The sequence below is a fragment of the Citrus sinensis genome, chromosome 5 (genome assembly GCF_022201045.2).
Source record: "Citrus sinensis cultivar Valencia sweet orange chromosome 5, DVS_A1.0, whole genome shotgun sequence".
Classification (NCBI taxonomy): Eukaryota; Viridiplantae; Streptophyta; class Magnoliopsida; order Sapindales; family Rutaceae; genus Citrus; species Citrus sinensis.
This window is the reverse complement of record NC_068560.1, coordinates 24,278,437-24,302,679: the sequence shown is the minus strand read 5'-3', so window position 1 is coordinate 24,302,679 and position 24,243 is coordinate 24,278,437. Positions and strand designations below refer to the sequence as shown.

Sequence of the window (24,243 nt, the reverse complement as noted above, 5' to 3'; positions counted from 1 at the left end):
GAGCTTGGCAAGCCTCCCCTATAAATATGGGATGGCATTAGGCATTTGTACACAACAAACACAACAACAAGCATTGTAAGCAACTCAAGCATTGTAATCTCTTTTGTGCAATACAAGTTTTCTCATTCGGTTCCATTGCTCTCTTCTCTAGTTCGAGAGGCTCTAGGCTTACTTAGCAACATTTGGCAAAGTTGTTTAAGTGCTGCACGGGTTAGCTGCGCAAAATACTCATCCCGTGACACGTAGCTTCTAATTCGTTTCTTTTTTGTTAAATTCCCTCTAAAAATTACAATTCTAATTTTGTGAAATTGTTAGAAAGAACATCAACTAATCCATTTTGAAATTTGTTTTGTCTTTTTTTTTGTTCTGATTGATCAAATAAATGTTTATTTTCGGAAGACTTGCTATGCAAACTTCAAATGTCCTAATGTGGAGTTTGTTGATGAGTGGACTACTATTTTATCACTTGATGATTTCCTACCATGAAAGTTCTCCTAATAGAAGGATATGATGAATGGCCGTCCAAATAAAAGGTTGAAAATGGGATGGAAGTTATCATAAGAAAAACAAATAAGTTTGGTGATCTGAAGCACATTTTGGAACAAGAGTCCTCTAATATGAATTCTACATGTAAGTAGGTGTCACAATTTGACTAATCTAGTGCCATCTTGGCTATCCTTTCAAAATCTAACAACACTCATGATCTTGTTTCTTTCACTTGATGATTTCAGGTTGAATGGTGGAACAGTTCAAATATCAATTTGTAGGCACCCGCAAAGACTTTTCAAGTACCATGTTTTAGTTAATTAATTAAATATGCATGTGTGAATCAATAATCATGCTTGTGTGTGCGTGCCTTTTGTTAAATGCATTGGATTGCTGGAGTGTTTCGGTTGTTTATAATGATGAAACTAGCCATTGAATGAGCTTATAATCATTGTAATCATGCAATTTTTTTTCAAATGATACCCATTACATATATTTTATTAAAAAAATTATTTCTTTTCAGGGATTTTTTTTATATAAATTATGATTTAGAATATATGAATTAATTTTTTTTAAAAACTAATATTTTTTTTTCATCTATTCATTTCGAACATTATTATAAGCATGACTAGAAATTTTAAAAAATTATTAGATGCTTTATTATTTTGCGTTTAATTAAATAAAATCCTTTCGAAAAAGGCTTGAAATAAAAAAAGATGTGCTGCTAAGAATTTATTGGAGTATATATGATAGAGTACTCATCTGATCTAGGATTCTGAACTTTCTTAAAGTTTGGGAAAACTATTACGCCACATAATTACACCATATGACATAATTTCTTTTTTGGACTTTAAGAACAAGATCGTGGACTGATTTCTAATATATGATGTTACTTACAAAAGCACACTACAAGAAAATAGGCAATAGATAATGGTAAATAATTGTCATAAAAGAAATGACATACAATTTATCCATCATCTATATCACTATAATTAATTTATGATATAATATTTTCCGTCATGAAGACACTTTTTCACAATCATATATCTGTTACTCAATCTTTTAATGGGAAATTAAAATTATTTAAAAATTTTGATTTTTTTTGAATTTTTTGGTTGAAAATTGATATTATTTCAATATTAAAATTAATTCAAAGAATTATTATTTTGAATTACATTGTTATCATTATTTGTATTGAATTAATATTAACATCGTCGTCGTCGTTGCTGCTGCTACTAGAATTCTCAAATTCTACAAATTTGTTTCTAGAATAAATTTATAAATCTAAAATAAAAGCTAAATATGATACAAAAGATTAAAAACCCCAATTAATACAACCTGGATATCCATTTAACCATACAATCATATCATTGAAGTATTCAAACTACAACAATCCAAAATTTCACAACTTATACTAAATAGCCTGCAATTGTTGGCCTCAAGAATACTAGTCCTGTAACTCCAAGTCCCATAACTCCGAATCTTATTCCTGCTCAAGAAAAGAATTAGAGCAGTAACCAGTGTAACTATAAACAAACATGCATACCTTAATAATAGTTTATAGTCTAATAATTGCACATAGCTATTTTTTTATAAGCTGAACTATCCAAATGAAAACATCTATTGTACCTCCAAAGAAAAAGAGAACATAGAAGCTAAAAGAAAGCAAAATTGACAATTCAATTGCCTAATTTAAGAAAAGGAGAAAAAAGCTCATCACATGCTACTATAATGCCAATATATGTTATCATCGATTCACATTTTCATAAGAACTTTGTCTCTGCTATATTTTAAATCAGCAATTTTACCGCAACCCAGCACATAAAAATTGAAAAACCATTTTCACAGATGAAGTATTTGTAGCAGCAATCAAATTCTGACAGTTGCAATAGGGGTATCCATCTCAAAACTAGTTCTAAAAAAGAAAAAAAGAAAGCATTAGAAATATTATAACTTAATGAAACCCATGAAAACATCAAGAAAATATAATAAAACATGAAATAAAAATTCACAGAGTTCAAGCAAAAGATAGATATCTAACCATTTATTCAAATACCTAATTATAAATTTCTAAAGTAATCCAATTCGGCCGCCTTGAACAAAATCATTAATGGTACCTTATGTAAAATGAAGCACTTCATAATTGGAGGACCAAATGTGTAGCAAGAGCATTTACCCCACTTTGATCAAACGTCATAAAAAACCACACAACACCAGATTCTAAATTCTCAACAATATTTACTAATAATCCCTTCAACATTTCAATTTCAGAATTATCGAGCTGCCTAGAGGAAAACTAGCATCAACAAAACTCAAACATACACAAAAACAATTTAGTTCTTTCCAATTCAAGCAAATTGAAATAAATAAATAAGTTTATAAACTTATCAAGTACTTGGTGAAAATGCTCAAACACTTTTATACTAGTATAGCTTCATCTCCCATGTTAACGTTTCCTCAAGGGGAAGAGATGGACATTTAAAGGAGTTACATTTCAGAAACTTTACCGACAATTATTATATGTATATTCAGACAACAACTTTAATCAAAGCATATTTACGAATACTAACTTTAATTAATTTAAATTATACATGGTTGAATCAGCATTATTCCTAGTTTTCTTTGATCGGAGGGAAGGAATGTACCTCAAACTTTTAGAAAGCCATAATGCTCCCTTGTAGATTTTAATATTTTATTACATGAATTAAATAACTAAATTGATAAACTTCTGAAGTTGTTTGCTGATATGCCTTATTTTTTCTTAAGTTTTGTGCTTCTGTTTCTTTCTCAGTTTTTGCCATAAACCCTTTTGAATTTTCAATATTTTAATCTCAACGACACTTGGCATTCTTTGATCTCTAGACTTGTTATTTAGAATTGCGCAGCTCCCTATATTTGTTCTGTTCTGTTCTGTTTTCACTCTTGTTTGTTTTCCTTTTTTACTCTGCCCCATATTGCCGTGGTCACTTCACATGCGTTTAATCTCTCAGTGTCAGTTTGCTTCCTAACTAATCAATTGTTCAGTGTTTCAGTTCTTGTCTCTGTTCTATTTCCCTTTTTTTTTTTAAAAAAAAAAGAGTGAGTGAAAAGAATTAAAGATGGTGGAAATAATAGTTTCTGTTGTTATAGAAGTCGGAAAGTGCTTGGCTCCTTCTACAGAACGCCAATTTAGTTATGTGCGCGACTACACTAGCAACTTTGAGAATCTCAATACTCAAGTTGAGAAGCTGGAGGGTGAGATCGTAAGTATACAGCACGCGGTTGATGAGGCTGAAAGAAAAAGGGAAGAGATTGAAGAGAACGTTCAAAATTGGCTTGCAGGTGCTAACAAGGCCATTGTTGAGGCAAAGAAATTTGTAGGCGATGAAGCTACAGCAAATAAGCATAGTTTCAAGGGTTTTTTGTCCTAATTTGAAGATCCGCCATAGACTTAGCAAGGAAGCAGTGAGGCAGCTGGACGCTATAGTCAAGCTCCGGAAAGATGGGAGATTTGAAAGAATTTCCCACAGTATCATTCCTGAGGATACACTGCTTATGTCTAACAAAGGCTACGAGGCCTTTGAATCAAGGATGTCCACTCTGAATGATATTCTTGGTGCATTGAGAAATCCCGATATCAGCATGCTCGGGATTTGTGGAATGGGCGGCATTGGAAAGACGATGCTGGAGAAAGAAGTTGCAAGGAAAGCAAAAAACCACAAGCTCTTTGATCTTGTGGTTTTTTCCGAGATGTCCCAGAGCCCAGACATAAGAAAGGTTCAAGGAGAAATCGCAGATAAATTAGGTCTAACATTTCGTGAGGAGAGCGAATCGGGAAGGGCAAGGAGTCTTTTTAGCCGACTGAACAGAGAGAAGAGGATCCTTGTCATCTTAGATAATATTTGGGAACATCTTGATTTGCAGGTGGTAGGAATTCCTCACGGAGATGATCATAAGGGATGCAAAGTACTGTTCACAGCAAGAAGTCTAGATGTGTTGTCAAGGAAGATGGATTCTCAACAAAATTTCTTAGTTGGTGCTTTAGAAGAAGAAGAAGCTTGGCGTCTATTCAAGAAGATGGCAGGTGATTATGTTGAAGGTAGTGAATTGAAATGCGTAGCAAGGGATGTGGCGAAGGAATGTGCGGGTTTGCCTGTTTCCATTGTGGCGGTAGCAAGGGCATTAAGGAGCGCGGGTATATTTAAATGGAAGGATGCGTTGAAACAACTAAGAAGGCCATCCTCAGCGAACTTCAAACATATACAACCAGAAGCATATAAAGCTATAGCGTTGAGTTACGACAAATTAGAAGGGGAGGAGCTCAAGAACCTCTATTTGCTAATAGGATTTGCTTATGTGGAATCCATTGATGAATTGTTAAGGTACAGAGTGGGATTGGGTTTATTTCAAGGTATCAGTAAGTTGGAAGAAGCACGAGATCGAGTAAGTACGTTGGTCTACGAACTTCAAGCTTCTTGTATGTTGCTAGATGAAGGCCTTTCTATGCACGATGTTATTCGCGATGTTGCGATATCAATTGCATCTGCAGAAAAAAATGTCTTTACGGCGACAGGTGAGCTGTTTGATGGTTGCATGGAATGGTCAGACGAAAATGCGGTAAAACTTTACACTTCAATCGTCTTACGTGATATCAAGACTAATGTGCTTCCAGCTGATCGAGTTCTACTGGAATGTCCTCAGCTAAAACTTTTTTCTGTACGTGCTGATCATCAGGAATCTTCATTATTAACAATTCCAAACAACTTTTTCGAGAGGATGATACAGGTTAGAGTTATAAACTTGACTTACATGAATCTACTGCCACTGCCTTCATCACTTGGTCTCCTATCAAACCTTAGAACATTGAGTTTGTGTTATTGCAAATTGCTAGATATAAGTGTTACAGGAGAGTTGAAGAAACTAGAAATCCTTTGCTTAAGGGGTAGTGATATTCAGCAGTTGCCTGTAGAATTAGGTCAATTGACTAGGCTGAAGTTGCTTGATTTGAGAGATTGTAGCAAACTAGAAGTTATTCCACCAAATATATTGTCAAATTTATCCCATTTAGAAGATCTAAATATAGGTGATAATAGCTTTGATAAATGGGATGTGGAGGTGGACGGGGTCAAGTATGCTAGCCTTGATGAGTTGAAGCATTTGACCTCTTTTGAACTACAAATAAGAGATGTCAACGGTCTTCCGAGAGGCTTTTTCTTCGAGAAGCTGGAGAGGTACAGAATACTTATTGGAGATTCCTGGAATTGGAAGTACAACATTTGCAGTAGAGATTTCAGAATCGAGCTGAATTCCAAGATTTCCTTGAAGGATGGGCTGAGCGTGCAACTGCAGGGAATTGAACATCTTGGATTGTATGGACTGCATGAGCAAGATGTCCATAATTTTGTTAATGAACTAGTCAAAGTGGGCTCTTCACAACTCAAGCATCTCTGGATCGAAGGTTGCCACGACGCCCTTAATCCGGCAGAGTCAAAGGTATAATCAATTTAGCAAATTATAGTTATTATGAAATTCATTTTGTTAATTTATACGTATGCTAAAACTAGAAACTTCTAGTGTATCAAAGTTAATTTTGAAAAGTCGTCAAATATCATATTTATACTCATTTTCAAAGTAATCAATTTAGCAAAAATCATTAATGCTTGCAATTAAATAATATTTTAATCTTTTAGCTTCGGAGTTACATCACCGTAAAAAAAATAACATAATAGCTTTATATTGTATGTGCTTTATCCTTGTAATATTATTCTTCTTCTCTTACTTTCAATAACATTCACAATATTCATATGAAAAATGTGAAATTAACTGTCTTATATTTTCAATGATCTTACAATGATCATATTTAGAGAATATTCACTATTTATCTAATCTAAATCGATAACAAGTTTAATTCTTCATATTTTTGTTTAAATTAACCCAGATAAATTTTTTATTAAAAAAATTCTCGATTATGGAATCTTACATATCAAATTTAGATATAGTCCTAAACTAAACTTTACAAATGCACATTACGCTCACAATTAAGTTTATACTCTAAACTCATAACACCTTCAATGTCAACAGAGACAAGAGGAATCGTTAAATGATATTTAGTCAAACCAAATCATTTTGGAGGACAATGTCAGTATTTCTAATGCACTATTCATTGAGAAGGTCAGTTATTGTTAAGCCAGTATAATCTTATTAATTCTCTATGACTTTTGTATTTTTGTTCTTTGTTATTCTTGTCTGTTAGCAAATATGCAAGAGTAACTAATAATTTGAAAACTGTCATTTTTTGACTAATAAATTGATTCACATTCATAACTTGTCATTTTTATTTAATGTGTCGTCAGAATACATGTAAAATTAGCAAGGAATAGTTTGAAAACTTGAATGGTGCTTGTTTGTATGAAAGACTGAAGAGAACTATAACAAGAGAAACAGATTAATAATTTTATTGATTTGTCCATCTGTAGAAATGATTATTACTTGTAATTAACAAGAAGTTAATATTTTAATCGAATAGGTTGCGTTACCAAAGTTGGAGAACTTGGAGTTGCGTTCAATTAATGTTGAGAGGATTTGGCAAAACCAATTTTCAGCCATATCTTCCGGTGTTCAGAATTTAATGCACTTGACCTTATACAGATGTAGGAATTTAAGATGTCTATTTTCGTCTTCTATAGTTAGCAATGACATCTTTGTTCGACTCCAACACCTTGAGATATTGGGATGCCCTGTCTTGGAAGAGATAATAACTGTGGACCAAGAAAAAAGGAATAATAATATTGTAATGTTTCCCCAGTTACAATATTTAAAGATGTATGATCTTAAAAAACTTTCAAGCTTCTGCACAGGAGATGTAAACATCATTAAATTTCCATCATTGAAAAAGTTATGGATATCTAGATGTCCTGAATTCATGGTGAGACATAAAAAAACTACGGGTGACTTGATAAAAAAAAAGGTACGTACAAGAATTTTATAATTAACTTTTCAATTCTCATAGAGCTTAAAGTTATATTGATATTGTCTTAAAGTTATATTGATATTGTCTTCATGACTTGGTTAATTTTTTACTAACAAAAAGTTATCATTTTCTGAAAAGTTAAAATTTATTGAATAAGTATTTTTACTAGCTAGTGGTAGTTAATTTCAAATTTAATCTCTTCTATTTTGTTAAATTTCTTTAAAATAAATATATCAACTAATCTCTAAATCTCGCCAATTTTTCTTTATTTTGGTTGTGATTAATCACCCAGTTATTACCCAACTTCGAAGAATTGAGAGCTGATGCGAAGCACATAGCAACAAATAACAGTCTATTTCCAGAAGACTTGATTTGCAAACTTAAATGTCTTGAAGCCGAGTTTGGTGCTGAGTCGCCTACTATTTTCTCACTTGATGATTTCCAACAGAGATTTCACGCCATGAAAGTTCTTCGTATAGGAGGAGGGCGTCATGCTCAGGAGGCAAAAGAAAAGGCTGAAAATGGGATGGAGGTAATCATAAGAGAAGTGAACAAGTGTTTTCATCTCAAGCACTTCTTGAAACAAGGATCTGTTGAAAAGTCAGCAACCAAAGCCAACTTTTCAACAGCTGGCATGCAAGCCTTGGAGAAAATACAAAACATGTTGAAATAATTGGCCAAAGTTGGCACCGGCCCTTAGAAATTGAAACCAAATAAATTGGTGAAGCATGTGACAGTTTGACAAATTCACAACTACCTTGACAAATTGGCAAATTGTTGGTGAGCGTTGAATTTGTAATAGTGCAAAATACTTCCTATAAATAGAGGGAGATTTTCATTTGTTTAGTATCTCAAAATTGTTAAGCTTATAAGTTTCTAAGCTTTTGAGAGAAGTGAGAGAAGTGTGTATGGGAAATTTATCTTTCCTGCAGAGTGTGAGAGTATTGGGTATATTTGGGTTTCTAGGAAGTGAGATTCGTTACTCAAATATTGTACTTTATTAATTGTTAAATAAACAATTATTCTTTCTTGCCTCCGTGGATGTAGGTTTAATTACCGAACCATGTAAATTCTTGTGTCCTTTATTTTTCTGTAATTATTTGGTGCGCTTGATTCCCCATTCCGCGCACAACAGGATCTGCCATTATGGATAATTTGGAACAGCTGAACATATCTGAGTGTAGTCATTGCTGATGAATTTCTCAACTTCAAACTTTGCATTAGTCGCAGTAGTCATTGTTGATAAAGACGACGACGATGTCTCTGCCATCCTTTTTATCTCAAATGATCAGTTTCTTCAACAACTATTTACACTTAAAAAACAGCCTCTATGATGTTTATTTCACGTGAATAAATGCACTAGGAAAGTTCCTAAGAGGCTGGATGGGAACTCGATCCCAATTAAAAACCAGAATCCTTAAACTCTTATCGCCTTTGTTGACAGAACTTTCCTAGACATGCAAAAATACACACTACTTATAATAGACTGTCTCCTAAGTATAAATGGTAGTCTCCACCGTATTTATGAACAGTACCGTATATGGGAATAGTATCGTATACATGAACAGTATATATACATGAATAGTACCGTATCCCCCAAGTACGAACCATCAGCTCTGATACCACTTGTTGTGGAAACGCGGGTTGAGCAATTACTAATACTGTAACTTTTGGAGAAATATAAATGTTGTGTTAAACAAATGTAAAGAAAAATAAGACACAATAATTTACGTGGTTCGGCATAATGCCTACGGCCACGAGCAAAAAACTAGAAGATAATTTTACTAACAAATGGGAATTTACAAAAGTTGGAAAAACTCACAAAACCCACAACCCCCATACACCCAAATAGAACTTCACTAGAACACTCAAGTGGAAACTCTCACAAATTCTCTCAAAGAACTCACTTGCAATTGCTCTCTACTTCTGTGAAATATGAACTAAATACAGTATCTCGACATGTCATATGTTGAGTCTGTAGCAGCCCGACTTGTCGTCTGATAGGCATTTGAGTAAAAACCGACATGAGCCATTGTGTCGTTCTTTGTTTAAGTAGCTCACATGTTTGGCACGTGAGCTGAACAAGACCCTTTACTTGTGAAACGACTAAACCAGAAGCCGTTTTGAACATGCTTAATGAAGGCACGTTGCAAGCACGTGACTCAGTTTCAGCTTAGCGGGAAAAGCCGTTGAGTGAGGAAAACCCAGAATCTGTTTATAAAGAGCTGAAGGTCTGGGTTTTGGTAATCGATCTGAAAATCAAGAGAGGGCAAGAAAGAAGGGAATGAGAGAGAGAGTTTAAGCAAAACTTGTAATCTCCATTTGTGATTGTTCTCTGTAAACTCTTGAAAGCAATAAAGTGAAACCACAGAGCTTGTTTCCAGTGGATGTAGGCATCATTCATTTGGTGCTGAACCACTTTAATCCGTGTGTAATTTTGTGCTTGATCTTTTGTTATTCTTGAATCTCAGTAGCTTGATTTCTTCTTGGTTAGTTCTTGATCATAACCAGTGAGTTAAGTGTTCTTGGGGTGGGTTTAGTCTTGATAGATAGGGCTTAAAACACAACAAATTGGTATCAGAGCTACTGCTCTCTGGTTTAAAGATTCAAGAAATGGGTACCAAGATTGATCTGGAAAAATTTACAGGGCAAAATGATTTCAACATGTGGAAGATCAAGATGGAGGCTTTGTTGATCACTCAAGGTCTGGGAAATGCCATCGAACCAGATTTCAAGAAAGAAGGGCTGGAGGGCTCTTCTTCTACTACTCCTGAACAAGCAGCTGAGATTGATAAGAAGGCAAGAAGCACGATCATTCTCAGCCTAGGGGATTCTGTGATAAGGGAGGTGGCAAAAGAAAGAACTGTTGCAGGGCTATGGACAAAATTAGAAAATCTGTATATGACAAAATCTCTTGCAAATAGGTTGTACATCAAAAGGAAAATGTTCTCGTTAAGGATGATGGAGGGATCATCTCTTGATGAGCACATTGATGAGTTCAACAAGGTTTGTGATGCTCTGGAGACAATTGATGAAGGCTTGAAAGATGAAAGTAAAGCACTATTGTTAATTAGCTCATTGCCTAAATCATATGAACATTTTGTTGATGCCCTTTTGTATGGAAGACAAACACTTTCTTTAGAAGAGGTTAAATCAGCTCTTGGCACAAAGAAACTGAAAGACAAGCAAGAGAAGGCTGACAGTGAGTCTGGTGAGGGTTTAATGGCCAGAGGCAGACCTGAAAAGAGGGAAGGCAAAGGGAAGAAGCAGGGAAGATCTAAGTCAAAACAAAAGCAACTTAAATGCTTCCATTGTCACAAGGAAGGGCATTTCAAGAGGGACTTCCCTGAGAGGAAGTCCAAGATTAAAGATCCAAAGGATAAAGTAGGGAATGCAGCAATTGCCACAGATGAATCCAGTTATGAAACAGCTGAAGTACTCATAGCTTCCAAAGAAAAGATTCAAGGTGAGTGGGTTCTTGACTCAGGATGCACCTTCCATATGTGTCCAAATAGAAACTATTTTACATCATATCAATCCTGTGATGGTGGTATGGTATTAATGGGGAATAATTCCATATGTAAAGTAATTGGTATAGGAACTGTGAGTCTGAAAATGTTTGATGGTGTAGTGAGGGAAATCACACAAGTCAGACATGTCCCTGACCTTAAAAGAAATCTAATCTCTGTGGGGATGTTAGATCAGATGGGATGTATTGTGAAGGCTGAAAAAGGTGTACTGAGAGTGATAAAGGGCTCCATGGTCATAATGAAGGGTAATAAAAACAATGGCTTGTATGTTTTGAATGGACAAACAGTCATTGGGGAAGCAAGTATAACTGAGAGTGGTGAGGATAAATCCAATCTTTGGCACTTGAGGTTAGGACATATGAGTGAAAAGGGACTGAAGGAACTGGAAAAGAAAGGGGTGTTTGGGAAAGATCAGCTGAACTCTTTGGGATTCTGTGAAGACTGTATACTAGGGAAGGCTTCCAGGATAAAGTTTGAATCTGCAGTTCACACTACCAAAGAAAAGCTTGGTTACATACACTCAGATATGTGGGGACCTGCACAGGTAACCTCTCTAGGTGGCTGTAAATTTTTCTTGACCTTTATAGATGATTTTTCTAGGATGGTGTGGGTTTATACTCTAAAAACTAAAGATGAAGTCCTTGAAAAGTTCAAAAGGTGGAAAGTTTTGGTTGAAAACCAAACAAATCTGAAGGTGAAAGCATTAAGAACAGACAATGGGCTGGAATACTGTAATAAGTTGTTTGAGGATTACTGTGAGAAGAATGGTATTTTGAGGCATAAGACAGTAACATATACTCCTCAGCAAAATGGTCTTGCTGAGAGAATGAATAGAACATTAATGGAGAAAGTGAGATGTCTGCTGATCCACTCAAAATTACCAAAAACTCTTTGGGCAGAAGCCTTAAACACAGCCTGCTATCTGGTTAATAGAAGTCCATCAACAGCTATAGGCTGTAAGACACCAATGGAAATGTGGCTAGAAAGGGTAGCTGATTACTCTAAGCTCAGGATTTTCGGCTGTGAAGCATATGCACATGTGAAGCAGGGAAAGTTGGAAGCAAGAGCTTTGAAGTGCAGATTTCTGGGCTATCCTGAAGGGGTCAAAGGCTACAGATTATGGTGTACTGACTTCAAACCTCCAAAGTGCATAATCAGCAGGGATGTTACCTTCAATGAAGCTGTAATGTTGAATAAAAGGAGTTCTGAGTTTAGAGAAAAGAAACCAGAAGCTGAAGATGATAAGATTCAGTTTGAGGTGGAGCATGCTGAAGATAAGAAGTCTGAATCACCCACAACAGAAGAATCAGGAGAGTTGGATGATGGATCTTATGATGAAGGAGGATCAGAATCAACTGAGAGTGGTAGTAACACTTACCAACTAGCAAGGGACAGGAAAAGGAGAACAATCAGACCACCAAAGAGGTATGCAGTTGCAGATTTAATTGCTTATGCTTTATCAGCTGCTCATGAGATCAATGATGATGAACCAAAGACTTATCAAGAGGCAATCACAAGCAAGGATAGCTTGAAATGGAAAAAGGCAATGGATGAGGAAGTTGAATCCCTCATGAAGAATGAAACATGGAAATTGATTAAGAAACCAGAAAAGAAGAGGGTTGTAAGCTGCCAATGGATATACAAAATCAAGGAAGGGATACCTGGAATAGAACCTAGGAGGTTTAAGGCTAGGTTAGTGGCTAGAGGCTTCACACAAAGGGAGGGTGTAGACTTTACTGAAGTATTCTCTCCAGTGGTGAGGCATGCATCCATAAGAGTCATCCTTGCACTTGTGGCTGTGCAAAACATGCATCTTGAACAGATGGATGTCAAAACAGCTTTCCTGCATGGAAAATTACAAGAGGAGATTATTATGGATCAGCCTGAAGGGTATGAAGTACCTGGTAAAAGGGATTATGTCTGTTTGCTTAAGAAGTCTCTTTATGGCTTAAAACAGTCACCTAGGCAATGGTACCTAAGGTTTGACAGTTTCATGCTGAAACATTCCTACAACAGAAGTAGCTATGATTGCTGTGTGTATTACAGGGAGATAAGTGAGAAAAGGAACATATACCTACTACTGTATGTTGATGATATGCTCATTGCATGTCATGACATGGCAGAGATTGATCAGTTAAAAAGATTATTGAACAGTGAATTTGAGATGAAGGATATTGGGTCTGCAAAGAAGATTCTTGGGGTAGAAATCATCAGAAACAGGAAGGCTGGAACAATGTTTCTGACTCAAAAGGATTACATTGAGAAAGTACTGGTCAGGTTTGGTATGGATAAATCAAAACCTGTCCAAACACCATTGGCAAGCCACTTCAAGCTTTCTGCAACTATGTGTCCCCAAACAGCAGCAGAACAGCAAGAAATGTCAAAAGTCCCTTACTCAAATGCTGTAGGGAGTCTCATGTATGCAATGGTGCTAACCAGGCCAGACATTTCACATGCTCTCAGTGTGGTGAGTAGGTTTATGTCAAACCCAGGGACTGACCACTGGAGGGCAGTAAAATGGGTAATGAGGTATCTAAGGGGCACTACAGAGTATAGACTGTTATATGGTGGAACTGGAAACAAAGGAAATATCTTGGTGGGCTATGTAGACTCAGACTTTGCTGGGGATCTCGATAAGAGAAGGTCATTGACAGGATATTTGTTCACCTTTGGGGGATGTACAGTCAACTGGAAAGCTACATTACAGAATGTAGTTGCTCTGTCAACTACAGAAGCTGAGTATACAGCAGCTGCAGAAGCTCTCAAGGAAGCCATTTGGCTAAAGGGAATGATTACTGAATTTGGAGCTGAACAAGACTCAGTTGAGGTTTATTGTGATAGCCAGAGTGCAATTCATCTCAGCGAAAACCAGACACATCATGAGAAGACAAAACATATTGATGTGAAGCTCCATTTTGTAAGGCTTGAAGTTTCCAGAGGAGCTGTAAAGCTTCTAAAGATAAATACAGAGGAGAATCCAGCTGACATGCTGACCAAGGCAGTACCCTCTGCTAAGTTCAATCTATGCATGAACTTAGCAGGGATTTGTAGGAACTGAAACTGCAAATCGTGAGGAAGAAAGCCCTGTGGAGTAGCTTGAAGTATTGAGTTCAAGGTGGAGATTGTGAAATATGAACTAAATACAGTATCTCGACATGTCATATGTTGAGTCTGTAGCAGCCCGACTTGTCGTCTGATAGGCATTTGAGTAAAAACCGACATGAGCCATTGTGTCGTTCTTTGTTTAAGTAGCTCACATGTTTGGCACGTGAGCTGAACAAGACCCTTTACTTGTGAAACGACTAAACCAGAAGCCGTTTTGAACATGCTTAATGAAGGCACGTTGCAAGCACGTGACTCAGTTTCAGCTTAGCGGGAAAAGCCGTTGAGTGAGGAAAACCCAGAATCTGTTTATAAAGAGCTGAAGGTCTGGGTTTTGGTAATCGATCTGAAAATCAAGAGAGGGCAAGAAAGAAGGGAATGAGAGAGAGAGTTTAAGCAAAACTTGTAATCTCCATTTGTGATTGTTCTCTGTAAACTCTTGAAAGCAATAAAGTGAAACCACAGAGCTTGTTTCCAGTGGATGTAGGCATCATTCATTTGGTGCTGAACCACTTTAATCCGTGTGTAATTTTGTGCTTGATCTTTTGTTATTCTTGAATCTCAGTAGCTTGATTTCTTCTTGGTTAGTTCTTGATCATAACCAGTGAGTTAAGTGTTCTTGGGGTGGGTTTAGTCTTGATAGATAGGGCTTAAAACACAACAAATTGGTATCAGAGCTACTGCTCTCTGGTTTAAAGATTCAAGAAATGGGTACCAAGATTGATCTGGAAAAATTTACAGGGCAAAATGATTTCAACATGTGGAAGATCAAGATGGAGGCTTTGTTGATCACTCAAGGTCTGGGAAATGCCATCGAACCAGATTTCAAGAAAGAAGGGCTGGAGGGCTCTTCTTCTACTACTCCTGAACAAGCAGCTGAGATTGATAAGAAGGCAAGAAGCACGATCATTCTCAGCCTAGGGGATTCTGTGATAAGGGAGGTGGCAAAAGAAAGAACTGTTGCAGGGCTATGGACAAAATTAGAAAATCTGTATATGACAAAATCTCTTGCAAATAGGTTGTACATCAAAAGGAAAATGTTCTCGTTAAGGATGATGGAGGGATCATCTCTTGATGAGCACATTGATGAGTTCAACAAGGTTTGTGATGCTCTGGAGACAATTGATGAAGGCTTGAAAGATGAAAGTAAAGCACTATTGTTAATTAGCTCATTGCCTAAATCATATGAACATTTTGTTGATGCCCTTTTGTATGGAAGACAAACACTTTCTTTAGAAGAGGTTAAATCAGCTCTTGGCACAAAGAAACTGAAAGACAAGCAAGAGAAGGCTGACAGTGAGTCTGGTGAGGGTTTAATGGCCAGAGGCAGACCTGAAAAGAGGGAAGGCAAAGGGAAGAAGCAGGGAAGATCTAAGTCAAAACAAAAGCAACTTAAATGCTTCCATTGTCACAAGGAAGGGCATTTCAAGAGGGACTTCCCTGAGAGGAAGTCCAAGATTAAAGATCCAAAGGATAAAGTAGGGAATGCAGCAATTGCCACAGATGAATCCAGTTATGAAACAGCTGAAGTACTCATAGCTTCCAAAGAAAAGATTCAAGGTGAGTGGGTTCTTGACTCAGGATGCACCTTCCATATGTGTCCAAATAGAAACTATTTTACATCATATCAATCCTGTGATGGTGGTATGGTATTAATGGGGAATAATTCCATATGTAAAGTAATTGGTATAGGAACTGTGAGTCTGAAAATGTTTGATGGTGTAGTGAGGGAAATCACACAAGTCAGACATGTCCCTGACCTTAAAAGAAATCTAATCTCTGTGGGGATGTTAGATCAGATGGGATGTATTGTGAAGGCTGAAAAAGGTGTACTGAGAGTGATAAAGGGCTCCATGGTCATAATGAAGGGTAATAAAAACAATGGCTTGTATGTTTTGAATGGACAAACAGTCATTGGGGAAGCAAGTATAACTGAGAGTGGTGAGGATAAATCCAATCTTTGGCACTTGAGGTTAGGACATATGAGTGAAAAGGGACTGAAGGAACTGGAAAAGAAAGGGGTGTTTGGGAAAGATCAGCTGAACTCTTTGGGATTCTGTGAAGACTGTATACTAGGGAAGGCTTCCAGGATAAAGTTTGAATCTGCAGTTCACACTACCAAAGAAAAGCTTGGTTACATACACTCAGATATGTGGGGACCTGTACAGGTAACCTCTCTAGGTGGCTGTAAATTTTTCTTGACCTTTATAGATGATTTTTCTAGGATGGTGTGGGTTTATACTCTAAAAACTAAAGATGAAGTCCTTGAAAAGTTCAAAAGGTGGAAAGTTTTGGTTGAAAACCAAACAAATCTGAAGGTGAAAGCATTAAGAACAGACAATGGGCTGGAATACTGTAATAAGTTGTTTGAGGATTACTGTGAGAAGAATGGTATTTTGAGGCATAAGACAGTAACATATACTCCTCAGCAAAATGGTCTTGCTGAGAGAATGAATAGAACATTAATGGAGAAAGTGAGATGTCTGCTGATCCACTCAAAATTACCAAAAACTCTTTGGGCAGAAGCCTTAAACACAGCCTGCTATCTGGTTAATAGAAGTCCATCAACAGCTATAGGCTGTAAGACACCAATGGAAATGTGGCTAGAAAGGGTAGCTGATTACTCTAAGCTCAGGATTTTCGGCTGTGAAGCATATGCACATGTGAAGCAGGGAAAGTTGGAAGCAAGAGCTTTGAAGTGCAGATTTCTGGGCTATCCTGAAGGGGTCAAAGGCTACAGATTATGGTGTACTGACTTCAAACCTCCAAAGTGCATAATCAGCAGGGATGTTACCTTCAATGAAGCTGTAATGTTGAATAAAAGGAGTTCTGAGTTTAGAGAAAAGAAACCAGAAGCTGAAGATGATAAGATTCAGTTTGAGGTGGAGCATGCTGAAGATAAGAAGTCTGAATCACCCACAACAGAAGAATCAGGAGAGTTGGATGATGGATCTTATGATGAAGGAGGATCAGAATCAACTGAGAGTGGTAGTAACACTTACCAACTAGCAAGGGACAGGAAAAGGAGAACAATCAGACCACCAAAGAGGTATGCAGTTGCAGATTTAATTGCTTATGCTTTATCAGCTGCTCATGAGATCAATGATGATGAACCAAAGACTTATCAAGAGGCAATCACAAGCAAGGATAGCTTGAAATGGAAAAAGGCAATGGATGAGGAAGTTGAATCCCTCATGAAGAATGAAACATGGAAATTGATTAAGAAACCAGAAAAGAAGAGGGTTGTAAGCTGCAAATGGATATACAAAATCAAGGAAGGGATACCTGGAATAGAACCTAGGAGGTTTAAGGCTAGGTTAGTGGCTAGAGGCTTCACACAAAGGGAGGGTGTAGACTTTACTGAAGTATTCTCTCCAGTGGTGAGGCATGCATCCATAAGAGTCATCCTTGCACTTGTGGCTGTGCAAAACATGCATCTTGAACAGATGGATGTCAAAACAGCTTTCCTGCATGGAAAATTACAAGAGGAGATTATTATGGATCAGCCTGAAGGGTATGAAGTACCTGGTAAAAGGGATTATGTCTGTTTGCTTAAGAAGTCTCTTTATGGCTTAAAACAGTCACCTAGGCAATGGTACCTAAGGTTTGACAGTTTCATGCTGAAACATTCCTACAACAGAAGTAGCTATGATTGCTGTGTGTATTACAGGGAGATAAGTGAGAAAAGGAACATATACCTACTACTGTATGTTGATGATATGCTCATTGCATGTCATGACATGGCAGAGATTGATCAGTTAAAAAGATTATTGAACAGTGAATTTGAGATGAAGGATATTGGGTCTGCAAAGAAGATTCTTGGGGTAGAAATCATCAGAAACAGGAAGGCTGGAACAATGTTTCTGACTCAAAAGGATTACATTGAGAAAGTACTGGTCAGGTTTGGTATGGATAAATCAAAACCTGTCCAAACACCATTGGCAAGCCACTTCAAGCTTTCTGCAGCTATGTGTCCCCAAACAGCAGCAGAACAGCAAGAAATGTCAAAAGTCCCTTACTCAAATGCTGTAGGGAGTCTCATGTATGCAATGGTGCTAACCAGGCCAGACATTTCACATGCTCTCAGTGTGGTGAGTAGGTTTATGTCAAACCCAGGGACTGACCACTGGAGGGCAGTAAAATGGGTAATGAGGTATCTAAGGGGCACTACAGAGTATAGACTGTTATATGGTGGAACTGGAAACAAAGGAAATATCTTGGTGGGCTATGTAGACTCAGACTTTGCTGGGGATCTCGATAAGAGAAGGTCATTGACAGGATATTTGTTCACCTTTGGGGGATGTACAGTCAACTGGAAAGCTACATTACAGAATGTAGTTGCTCTGTCAACTACAGAAGCTGAGTATACAGCAGCTGCAGAAGCTCTCAAGGAAGCCATTTGGCTAAAGGGAATGATTACTGAATTTGGAGCTGAACAAGACTCAGTTGAGGTTTATTGTGATAGCCAGAGTGCAATTCATCTCAGCAAAAACCAGACACATCATGAGAAGACAAAACATATTGATGTGAAGCTCCATTTTGTAAGGCTTGAAGTTTCCAGAGGAGCTGTAAAGCTTCTAAAGATAAATACAGAGGAGAATCCAGCTGACATGCTGACCAAGGCAGTACCCTCTGCTAAGTTCAATCTATGCATGAACTTAGCAGGGATTTGTAGGAACTGAAACTGCAAATCGTGAGGAAGAAAGCCCTGTGGAGTAGCTTGAAGTATTGAGTTCAAGGTGGAGATTGTGAAATATGAACTAAATACAGTATCTCGACATGTCATATGTTGAGTCTGTAGCAGCCCGACTTGTCGTCTGATAGGCATTTGAGTAAAAACCGACATGAGCCATTGTGTCGTTCTTTGTTTAAGTAGCTCACATGTTTGGCACGTGAGCTGAACAAGACCCTTTACTTGTGAAACGACTAAACCAGAAGCCGTTTTGAACATGCTTAATGAAGGCACGTTGCAAGCACGTGACTCAGTTTCAGCTTAGCGGGAAAAGCCGTTGAGTGAGGAAAACCCAGAATCTGTTTATAAAGAGCTGAAGGTCTGGGTTTTGGTAATCGATCTGAAAATCAAGAGAGGGCAAGAAAGAAGGGAATGAGAGAGAGAGTTTAAGCAAAACTTGTAATCTCCATTTGTGATTGTTCTCTGTAAACTCTTGAAAGCAATAAAGTGAAACCACAGAGCTTGTTTCCAGTGGATGTAGGCATCATTCATTTGGTGCTGAACCACTTTAATCCGTGTGTAATTTTGTGCTTGATCTTTTGTTATTCTTGAATCTCAGTAGCTTGATTTCTTCTTGGTTAGTTCTTGATCATAACCAGTGAGTTAAGTGTTCTTGGGGTGGGTTTAGTCTTGATAGATAGGGCTTAAAACACAACAACTTCTCTCAAATTCGAGATGCTTACAATTGCAAAATGCTTCTCTATTTATAAAGTGCATTCTGCTCCAAGTTGGGTTCAATTGGTCAAAACGTTGAGCTGGATCTTGTATTGCATGCACAAGTTTTTCTAACACCTAACTTTGTCTTTTGAAATTAGCAAGCCGACCATCTTTGTTTTTTTGAATTTGGCAAACCCACCAACTTTGCCTTTTGAAATTGGAAAGTAAGTCTTTGACTTTTCAACAACCTCTTTAACTGCTTGAATTTGGTTAGTATCCTAATTAGGAATGTAATTTTATTATTAGGGTAATAATGTGTATTTATACGGTAAAATTTTAGATTAATGATGTTTTTATCGAGTAATGGGGTTTAATACATATTTTGGTGTTCAAAGTTTTTTAGAATAATAATTTGACACTCCATATTCCAATGAATATACATGAGTTGTGTAAAAAGACGCTTCCCCTCTACTACTCTGGCATGATGCTAACCGTCAATTACCGGTCTTGGACATTTCTTACATAGTTACATGTGACAAAGGGTCATGCTTCAGCAAGTGATCTCCACCGTTTGGATTTCTGCTCTCTAATCCGACGGACAACGGTTAACCGGCCATAAAACTAAGATGATTAATTAATTCCAAAAGACATAGACGGGTCACTTATTAGTTTTTAATCTCATCCTTATTCTCCGTTCTCTGCCACAACAAAAAGTTAACAAGAATACGACAAAATTTTATTATCCAGAGTTGAATCACTCCTCCATTATTGAGATCATTTTTTAATATCAGCCTTTCTTTGCATTCATTTCCAGTCAACTTAAATAATAAAAGAGTAATAAGCCCAGGGAAAGAATGAATAAGAAAGCAAAGCATGGGTAAAGGCTCCGTTTTTCACTTTTTATACTTCAAAATATCTACCATATCTACCTGGTTTATTTATCATCACTTAGAAATTTATATTAAAGTAACAAAGGGTCATGGTTTCAGCAAGTGATCTCCACCGTTTGGATTTCTGTTCCCTAATCCGACGGACAAAGGTTAGCCGGCCATAAAACTAAGATGATTAATTAATTCCAAAAGACATAGAGGGGTCACTTTTAGTTTTTAATCTCATCCTTAGTCTCCGTTCTCTACCACAACAAAAAGTTAAAAAGAATACAACAAAACTTTTTTTTTCAGAGTTGAGTCACTCCTCCATTATTGAGATCATTTTTTAATATCAGTCTTTCTTTGCATTCATTTCCAGACAACAAAACAAACCCTTCCTTAGTATTTTCATCCTTTGATCAGAAACACACTTTGCTTCTGTTTATTGTGTCCATTGTTGTTTTTTTATTCAGCTTTTGCCATCAACTCTTTCGAATTTGGCCTCTGTTTGTTGTAATCTTCAGTCTTGTTACCCGGTTTTGCTTTGTTCTTTGTCTAGTCTCTGTTTTATTCTGTATCTACTCTTTCTATTGTCTTCTTACTCTGCCCCATCTTGTTGTAGTCACTTGTGTTTAATCACTTAGTTTGCTTCATAACTGGGTCAATTATTTTTCAAAAATTCACAAAAAGAAAGAGAGAGGAAAAGGACAGAAGATGGCAGAAATCATTCTTACTATTGTTGTAGAAGTTGTAAAGCGCGTGGCTCCTCCCGCATATCGCCGAATTTGCTATTGGCGCAAGAGTAAGTACACCAGTAACTTACAGAATCTCAAGACTGAAGTTTACAATCTGAAGTCTGAGAGGGTGCGTACAGAGCACCAGGTTGATGAGGCTAAAAGAAAAGGAGAAGAGATTGAAGAGAACGTTGAGAATTGGCTTGCAAGGGCCAACAATGTCATTGAAGCGGCAGATAATTTTACAAAAGACGAAGCCACTGCAAATAAGCGTTGTTTCAAGGGGTTATGTCCTGATTTGAAGACCCGCCGTCGACTTAGCAAGGAAGCAGAGAGGCAGAAGGAGGCTGTTGTCAATGTCCGAGATGCTCGAAGATTTGATAGAATTTCCTACTGTACTGCTCCAGAGGATATACGGCTTATCTCTAACAAAAACTACGAGCCCTTTGAATCAAGAATGTTCACTTTGAGGAATATACTCAGTGCACTAGAAGATCCTGATGTCGACATGCTTGGGATTTATGGGATGGGTGGCATCGGAAAGACGATGCTGGCGGAAGAAATTGCTAGGAAAGTCAAGAGTGACAAACTCTTTGATCTGGTGGTTTTTGTTGAGGTGTCCCAGAATCAAGACATACGAAAGATTCAAGGAGAAATAGCAGATAAATTAGGCCTGAAGTTTCATGAGGAAAGTGAATCAGGAAGGGCAAACAGCTTATTTAAACGTATAAAAGCAGAGAAGAAGATCCTGATAATTTTAGACAACATTTGGGAAAATCTTAATTCGCGGGTTGTCGGAATTCCTCATGGAGATGGTCATAAAGGTTGTAAAGTACTGTTGACGGCCAGAAGTCTAGATGTATTGTCTGGGAAGATGGATTCTCGATCAAATTTCTCAATTGGTGTTTTAAACGAAGAAGAAGCTTGGAATCTATTCAAGAAGATGGCAGGTGATTATATTGAGGGTAGTGAATTCCAATCGGTGGCAAGGGATGTGGCAAAGGAATGTGCAGGTTTGCCTGTTTCCGTTGTGACGATAGCGAGGGCATTAAGGAACAAGAGATTATTTGAATGGAAGGATGCGTTGGAACAACTAAGAAGGCCATACGCAACGAACTTCAAAGACATACAGCCAACTGCGTGTAAAGCTATAGAGTTGAGTTACAACAAATTAGCAGGGGAGGAGCTCAAGAACATATTTTTGCTAATAGGATATACAGCCATATCATCCATTGATGCCTTGTTAATGTGTGGTATGGGATTGGGTTTATTTCAAGGTGTCAATAAGATGGAAGTAGCACGAGCTCGAGTGCGGACGTTGGTGCACAAACTCAAAGCTTCTTGTATGTTGCTAGACCATATAAGCAAGAGTGAAGAGTTCTTTTCCATGCATGATGTTGTTCGCGATGTTGCCATATCAATTGCATCTACAGAGAAAATTGCGTTGACAGCGACAAATGAGCAGGTTGATGGTTTCAGGGTGTGGTCAGACGAAAGTGCAGTAAAGCGTTACACTTCGATCGTCTTACAAGATATCAAGACTAATGTGCTTCCTGAAGTGGTGGAATGTCCTCAACTCAAACTTCTTTTTATATGTGCGGATAAGGAATCTTCATCATTAACCATTCCAAACAATTTTTTCAAGGGGATGATACAGGTCAGAGTTATAAACTTGACTTACATGAATCTACTGTCACTGCCTTCAACACTTGGTTTTCTGCTAAACCTTCGAGCACTGAGTTTGTGTTATTGCAAATTGGTAGATATAAGTGTCATAGGAGGCTTGAAGAAACTAGAAATCCTTTGTTTAAGAGGCTCTGACATTAAGCAGCTGCCAACAGAAGTAGGTCAATTGACTTGGCTAACCTTGCTTGATTTGAGAGAATGTAGGAAACTAGAAGTTATCCCACCAAATGTTTTATCAAATTTATCCCATTTAGAAGAACTATACATAAGTTGTAGAAGCTTTCAAAAATGGGAGGTGGAGGTGGAAGGGGTTAAGAATGCTAGCGTTGAGGAGTTGAAGCATTTGCCTAACTTGACCTCTTTAGAATTAGACATCCATGATGTCAACACTCTGCCCAGAGGCTTGTTCTTGGAGAAGCTGGAAAAGTACAGAATACGTATTGGAGATTGGTATTGGGAGAGCACCGACATTTGGCGTAGAGAATTCAGACTCAGGCTGAACAACAAGATTTGCTTGAAGGATTGGCTGATCGTGCAACTGCAGGGAATTGAAGACCTTGAATTACGTGAATTGCAAGAGCAAGATGTCAATTATTTTGCTAATGAATTAGCCAAAGTTGGTTCTTCAGAACTCAAGTTTCTCAGGATCCATGGTTGCAGCGACGCCCTCAATCCGCCGGGAGAGTCAAAGGTATGATCATTCCTAATTGAAATAATTGTTATGAAGGAATTTTTCACTTGGGATCTAATATTCAAAATAATATAATAATAACATCAAGTACTTTTTTACTGTAATCATAAAATTTACTTATAATAGCTTAATAACTTTTTACTATTCCCCAACAACAAAATCTTGTTGACATCAGACTTGGATGACATAAAATAAACCTTTAATAAAGAAGCTCAAATAAAATCGTAATTGTTCTTTATTCTGTGTGTAGAGTTCTCAAATTTAGATCGGTAATTTTATTTTAAATTAAAACTTTGGTCATTCTTTCCTAGCTTAATTGATCTAACCCTTGAATTTAAACCATTTATCAGACCTTAAATCGTATCCAAATATCATAAGACATGTATGTAGCATCATAGAAATGTTTCAATCTAGAATTTTAAAGTGCGGGAACGTCAGAGAAAATGCATAAACCGTGCAGTTTAAGCATTTCAAGTTGTAAGCCTTTAAAACCCCACGATTTTAAAGTTTTCTTTTCCCACACCTTAAGATCTTAGACCAGAAAACTACTATGTAGCATCATATTTATAAAAATTATGACATCATTTTGTCATATTATAAGTTACAATAAAAATAGAAGTTTCTTGTGCATCAAAGTTCATTTTTAAAAATCATCAAATGTTATGTTCATGCCCATTTCCAAAGTAACCAATTTTGCTAAGTCTTTAATGTTTGCAACTAAATTAATATTTAAATCTTTTAGCTTCAGGATAAAACCACAAATATATATATATATATAATTGTCTTATATTTTCCGTACTCTTAGAA

General features: G+C 37.0%; 3 protein-coding genes across 6 annotated transcripts in view; all 3 read left to right on the top strand.

Moving 5' to 3' along the window:
• LOC102616856 (disease resistance protein At4g27190-like) overlaps positions 1-749 on the top strand; it is a 118,469-nt gene extending 117,720 nt beyond the window's left edge. Inside the window, exon 5 of the transcript XR_008055229.1 lies at positions 732-749. The gene's annotated coding sequence lies outside the window, so the exon portion shown is untranslated. The remainder of the gene's footprint in view (positions 1-731) is intronic.
• LOC102629151 (importin subunit alpha-1-like) overlaps positions 1-24,243 on the top strand; it is a 106,300-nt gene that overhangs the window by 16,355 nt on the left and 65,702 nt on the right. For 2 of the 4 annotated variants that reach the window (XM_052442525.1, XM_052442526.1), the window contains exon 1: positions 20,574-23,436. The exons of 1 other annotated variant lie outside the window; for it this stretch is intronic. In XM_052442525.1, coding sequence (XP_052298485.1) covers positions 21,040-23,436 — 2,397 coding nt within the window. In that variant the 5' untranslated portion in view covers positions 20,574-21,039. Of the gene's footprint in view, positions 1-5,949; positions 5,959-20,573; positions 23,437-24,243 lie in introns of those variants that run through there. One more of the 4 variants, XM_052442527.1, reaches the window with a different exon arrangement.
• Positions 3,585-8,769, top strand: LOC127902361 (disease resistance protein At4g27190-like). The gene is made up of 4 exons (XM_052441268.1): positions 3,585-3,830; positions 3,904-5,958; positions 7,728-7,967; positions 8,620-8,769. The coding sequence occupies exons 1-4, from the start codon at positions 3,585-3,587 to the stop codon at positions 8,767-8,769; spliced, it is 2,691 nt and encodes an 896-aa protein (XP_052297228.1).